The sequence below is a fragment of the Pseudoliparis swirei genome, chromosome 11, assembly GCF_029220125.1.
Source record: "Pseudoliparis swirei isolate HS2019 ecotype Mariana Trench chromosome 11, NWPU_hadal_v1, whole genome shotgun sequence".
NCBI classification, from domain to species: domain Eukaryota; kingdom Metazoa; phylum Chordata; class Actinopteri; order Perciformes; family Liparidae; genus Pseudoliparis; species Pseudoliparis swirei.
Genome location: NC_079398.1, coordinates 22,091,874 through 22,098,443, shown reverse-complemented (window position 1 = coordinate 22,098,443; position 6,570 = coordinate 22,091,874). Strand labels below are relative to the sequence as shown.

At 43.7% G+C, this 6,570-nt stretch overlaps 1 protein-coding gene across 1 annotated transcript; it reads right to left on the bottom strand.

Moving 5' to 3' along the window:
* Positions 1–1,141: 1,141 nt before the first annotated feature.
* Positions 1,142–4,256, bottom strand: ap5s1 (adaptor related protein complex 5 subunit sigma 1). The gene is made up of 3 exons (XM_056426593.1): positions 3,977–4,256; positions 2,853–3,144; positions 1,142–2,152 (listed from the first exon to the last, which is right to left on the bottom strand). Exons 1-3 carry the CDS (start codon positions 4,156–4,158, stop codon positions 2,021–2,023), a joined length of 606 nt encoding a protein of 201 aa, XP_056282568.1. The 5' UTR covers positions 4,159–4,256; the 3' UTR covers positions 1,142–2,020.
* Positions 4,257–6,570: the final 2,314 nt, after the last annotated feature.

Here is a 6,570-nt window from a genome sequence, read left to right as displayed (position 1 = left end):
TCCATTTGTATTTGTTTTAACAATTCAATAAAAGAAGACAACAAATTAAATAACATTTAATTTTCTCTTTTAGACGGTTGCATCTGAAGTCCTTTAAAAAAAAGTTGCTTTATTACCTTCGCATTGAAAATGCGGAAGGTTATGTTTTGATCGCCGTGTATTTGTATAAGTCAAAAAGTATTAAACCGAATCGCATGAAATTCGGTGGGATGATTGGTTAGTATCCGGGGACCATTTGATTAGATTTTGGGATCAATCGGGTCAAGGTCAAGGTCATGGATAGGTCAAAATCTTCTTTTTACCATAGCACGGTCAATTTGTATCCAATTGGCATGAAACTAATGCCAACATGTTCATAATTCAATGCCCAATCTTGTGATATGCGAAGGTATGCGCTCTACCGAGTGCCCGTTCTAGTTACCTTTGCATTGAAAATGCGGAAGGTAATGTTTTGATCGCCGTGTATTTGTATGCGTGCGTGCGTGTTATTCACAAAAGTCAAAAAGTATTAAACCGAATCGCATGAAATTTGGTGGGATGATTGGTATTTTATCCGGGGACCATTTGATTAGATTTTGGGATCGATCGGATCAAAGTCATGGTCATGAAAAGGTCAAAATCTTCTTTTTACCATTGCACGGTCAATTTATATCCAATTGGCATGCAACTAATGCCAAAATGTTCATAATTCAATGCCCAATCTTATATGCGAAGGTATGCGCTCTACCGAGTGCCCGTTCTAGTTACAAATGTATACCATATTTGTTGCCTCCACATGGCGGCCGGTAGCAGCTGACGGTGCACTGACGGAGCCAACAGTGTTAACCTGTGAGGTGCTACTATCTCTTGACAGCGAATTGTTGTTAGATGCTAAATAAATGCTCTAACTTTAAAAAGATTCACTTGAAATCCAGCCCGATGTCTTTCCATTCAAACGGACGGGCCCAACATCGCCCCCTGCTGGTTTACATTAGAACTTGCTTTTTAATCCAGTTAGCGCTGAGCTTGTTTCCCCTCTAAAATCATTCTCTTGCGTGTTCTATCATTTTTAATGCGTGATCCCCGGGGCCTCGTCATTTTGGAAAACGCACCGTGTGTCCTTGATTGCAGAGTACACAAGTTTCAAATAATACACCTCGGGTGGTGCTAAAAATGAGTTTTATTTCTTTGATGCTGAAAAAAATAGGAGAAGATCAAAGCAATTGATGTTGGCATCTAGACAGATTTTTTGTTGTCATCGCTGTGGTTTTTGATTTTGGCTGCCAGCAGAAAGAGGAAACCGGTTTGGTTTGTGTGAGACCTGGAGGAGGAGGAGCAGGAGGGTCTTCATGGGGGGGCCGGTCAGAGACAACATATGTTCACAAGTACAACATTACAGGAGGTGTTAGTGGTGTCTGGATGTTTCTGTTGTACTTCCTCATAAACAGCTTTATTCTGTATGTTGCACGACAACATCTCTACATATCATTCGATCATTTTTTTAAACAATATTTCATGTCACTTCTTACCATTATCGTCGTCCTCATACGTCTCAACAACGATGACATTTTTGGTTCCAAGTGACATTAAACAGGTCTGACTTTGACCTTTCTTTTTCCACTAAGCATTGAATCATACTTTGCTCTGCATAAAAACAAATGCTGGTTTCCTCCCACTCCTTTGGAACAAAAGGTGCATTTAGAAGTCACGGTGAGGCAATAAAGCACTTTCTGATTCACTTACACAAACAGAATCCCCCCCCCCTAAAAAAGAATAGGTGACGTCTGGTTCCTCAAGGTCACACGATGACATTTAAAGTGCGGTGAATCGGGTGAATCGAACCCTCTGATGTCGACGAGGAGGTTTTAACGAGCCTCTTCAGCGGCACTCGTTTTCTTTTCCACTCTTCAATCTAACGAACGGGATTGAAGAGTGCGATCGGAGAGCAGCGGCTGCAGGTCCGCCGGCCCCTTCCTCCTCGGTCCAGACGGTCGGCCGTGCGTCCGGCGCCCAGCGGTGAGCGAGCTCACGCGGCTCGGCTTCACTTGGCCGCCGCGTAAGCCGCCACTTCCTTCTCCAGACTCTGGGCGAAGCGGTGGTTGAGGAAGAGGAGCTGCCCGTGAGGAAGCAGGCGGCTGAGCAGGGCGTCGATGCGGTGGCTCCTCAGCAGGACCTGGAGGGGAGGAGGCGTGAGCGGCGGCGGCCGTGCGGACGCTTTTTAACCCTTGTGTTGCCTTAGGGTCATTTTGACTCGAATCAATATTACACCCTCCCCCCGCCTTTGGGTCATTTTGACCCGATTCAATGTTTCACCCTCCTGTTACCTTTATATTTACTAACATATTTTACCCTTTGGGTTCAATTTGACGCCAGCAATTAAAACCTCCAGAAAATTATTAGAATTAATATTGTTTTCCAAGTTTAAGTGTGAGGCACTTTATGTTTGTTTGTTGACTACCGAAAGAACACCGACATTAAACATTGAATGGGGTCAAATTAATCCTAAGGCGACACGAGGGTGTAATATTGATTCGGGTCAAAATGACCCTAAGGCAACACAAGGGTTAAAACCGTCGGATTTATTTACAGATGGGAATGAAATAAAGGAGACCCGGGTTCATTACTGTTGTGTTTGGAAGGGCAGTCTGAGGCCAGTCTGAGTCCAGTCTGAGGCCAGTCTGAGTCCAGTCTGAGGCCAGTCTGAGGCCAGTCTGAGGCCAGTCTGAGTCCAGTCTGAGTCCAGTCTGAGTCCAGTCTGAGTCCAGTCTGAGTCCAGTCTGAGTCCAGTCTAAGTCCAGTCTGAGTCCAGTCTGAGTCCAGTCTGCGTCCAGTCTGCTTCCAGTCTCATCTCGGCGTCATGACCCGGGTCTCACCTCGCTGCCCGGCCCCAGCATGTGCAGCGTCTCCAAGCAGTGCCGGGTCAGGTTGCGCAGCGTTCCCTCGGCCAGCAGGAGGTTCTCGTGGGGCTCGCAGACCAGCGCGAAGCCCAGACTCTGGACGGCGAGCCACAGGGCGCTCGTCTCCTCGGAGAAGGGGTCTCCGGCTCTCAGGCGTTCCACTCCGCCGTCGGCCTCCTGCAGGGCGAGCGCCTCCTCGCCGGACACCGTCTCCACCGCGAGCCGACCCGAGGCCTCCCGGGACAGAGAGACGGCGCTCCGGACCTGCCTGAGGATCGGAAATATAGAAACAGGCAGTGGACCAGTGTTCTGAATCATAATTAACATTATAATCTACCCTTTTTCTGTGGCATTTTGTATCATTTTCTGAATATAAAATGTATTCACATTCAAATTTATTAGAACATAATGTGAAATAAAATGATGTCAGAAAATATTATGTGTTTTTCTGGCCAGCAAAAAGATTTTTTACATTGATATGAAATAAAGAAAAACAAGAAATTGTATAGTGCTTCCCAGTTGCCTACTTTTGATCTCAGACATTTTATCAGTATATATTTATAACCACAGTCTTTTGCAGAATGCTTGTTTTTTCCTTCATGCTGGAAAATGAGAATGAGAAATAGACAAATTGATGTCATTACTTGACTCGAGGCAGTAGAACCGAATGGTGAGATTTCTCTTTTGACAACAACAATCAGTTACAGGATGTCATGTGGGAGAAGAGAAGACTACGCACACGCACACAAACACACACACACACACGCTGAAATAAATTATCTTTTGCTTAAAAACAAACAAGGCGGATGGAAGAACAGATTGACAGCCTCCTCTGGCTTTGTTTGATGTGTTTGACCTCGCGCGCAATCACAGAATCAGCAGGGCGCAGAGAAGATGGAGGTGCAATACAGTGGGCGGCCGGAAGAGGGCGATGTTAGCCAAGACACCAGCAATCAATAAGAAATATCTAAAACGGCAAAGAAGAATCACGTGGAGAAGAGCAGCGTTGTCTTGACCCGGGGATTCATGGGAAATGTAGTCTTTTAGAGAAACGTGTGCAGCGAGAGCAAAGAGCAAGTCCTCTCTTAAAAACGACTCACCTCGCCACCACATTGATCTTCTCCTTCTGCAAGAGCCGTCTCTCCTCCGGGCCGAGCCCCCGGTCCCGGTCGGACCACGCGGCCTCATCTGGACCGAAGACCCGGGAGTAAAGCACCCGACTCTCCCCGGAGCCCAGCGCACTGACCGGGCACACGGTGTGGATCAGAAAACACCGAACCATCTTTGCAAGGGACAAGAACCTCTCTCGAACAGTGTTTACGAAGCTTTGTAATGTTGCGACCGATTCGTCACTTCCGCGTTGGTCAGCTGACCGCTCAGGGCAACCGTTGCTATGCGATATTTGATCCACCAGATGGCGCTCGCATTATATTATATTATATTGTATATTACGTTATATTATGCTATGATATTTTGTATTATATTATATTATGTTTTCATATATTATATTATGTAATATTATATTATAATATATTATATTATGCTATATTATATTGTGTGATATATTATATTGTATTATATTACGTTATATTATGCTATGATATTTTGTATTATATTATATTAGGTTTTCATATATTATATTATGTAATATTATATTATATTGTGTTATATTTTGTATTGTATTATATTACGTTATATTATGCTATGATATTTTGTATTATATTATATTGTGTTTTCATATATTATATTATATAATAATATATTATGTTATATTATGCTATATTGTGTGATATATTATATTGTATTATATTACGTTATATTATGCTATGATATTTTGTATTATATTATATTATGTTTTCATATATTATATTTTCATATATTATATTATATTATGCTATATTATATTGTGTGATATATTATATTGTATTATATTACATTATATTATGCTATGATGTATTATATTATGTTTTCATATATTATATTATATTATGCTATATTATATTATATAATATTTCCTCACAACTTCTGTTTGGAGTTTTCACCTTCTCCCAGTGAGTGTGGGTTCCCTCCAGGCTTCCTCCAAAATTATGCAGCTCAGGATCATCGGTCTCTAAATCGTCCCGTGTGACTGCGTGTGAATGATGGTCTGTCTCTATATGGGCCATGTGCTAAACTGGTGACCTGTCCAGGGTCAACCTGCCATCGCCCAATGTCAGCTGATCGACTCCAGCGCCCCATCACCCTGAATAGGATAAGCTGTTTGGGGAATGGAATATTATATCATGTTGGTGTAATATGTTGTATTATATGTATTTAAGGAAAATAACCTCGACAAGATGTTTAAGAAGGTGAAGATAGGATATAGGGCCGCAACTATCTGCTCGATAAGTCACTTCATTTTTCTATCTAAAACATCAGAAGCAAAACACAACACAAAACATTAAGATATTCAATATATTATCATAGAATAGCACTTTTCTTTATTTAAGCTTGAACAAGTGAATTATTTTGTCATTTGTTTCTGAAGAAATATTTTAAAAGGATAAAGCAGTATGATTAGATCAGATCGACACCAATGGAATTCGAAGGAAACGAGAGACTGAAACTGAATAAGAGTTTGCGAAAGTGTAGCATTGAGGAGATTAAAAGAAGGAGGCTGCGGAGAGGATGAGTGAGAGATAAAACCAGAGATCGTTTCGGGGGTCTCAGAAGACAAACAGAGGCAGCTGTTAATCCAACAGCTGCTGCTGGTCACGCTTCTTTACTCGACTGAGAGGCCCCTGCTCAGTGTGTGTGTGGAGGGGGGGGCGAGAAGAAAAGAAAGGAGACCTTCACTCTGCCGTCCCGTTAACCTCCTCACACTCTGCCGTGACACTGAGACACGCCTGATCAAGACCTGAGGACACAAAGGTTCTTGTTTGTGGGATTTCATATTTTTTGGGATTAAATCTTCCTGTTCTGACATTCCACTCTGCTTGTGAGGTGTTTCGCCCACGCTGCGTGTAATAATTAGCCCACAGCGATTTGCAGGTGAGTAAATGAGATGGATATCTGCAAGTCAATGATCAGCCACAGTCAGTGTGACAATGCAAATTGACGGTACAGACAGAATTCCACAACGGCATGTTGGGCCTCAGATTTCTTTAAAGCGGGAATCCCCGGAACCCCCGCCCCCCCCACACACACACACACACACACACACTGATGCAACAAACCAGCTGAATAAGAACATCAACAGGATGCGGGCGACGAGGAGGACCAATGACAGCGAGGCCTGCGAGTTTGAAAAGAAAGAAGCGAAAGACAACAACGTGGGGGGGAAATGAAAACATTCTGAACTCATGGTGAAATCATCTCTGCAGAGGAAGTGCAGGGAGCAGAAAGAAAAAGCTTTTAATCCTTCGCATAACATTCATAAAGAAAATAAACCGACCCCCCCCCCCCCCCCCCTGAAACCACAGTGTTTGCTACACTCCGCGTTTCGCCCTCGCCAGGTTTTGAGGCTCTTGTTTTTTCACAGGCCGTTTTGTCAGTTTACCATCAATGTCAACGGGTCGGAGCAAACGGGGGTCTAAAGGTGACACCCAGGCTGCAGCTTGGAGAGAGGGCACCTTTGATTGAGCCCAGCAGGACGCCGTGGGCGGGGGGGCATGGAGCAGGACAGGCCTGGGGTCGCGAGGTGGAGTCACAGAGG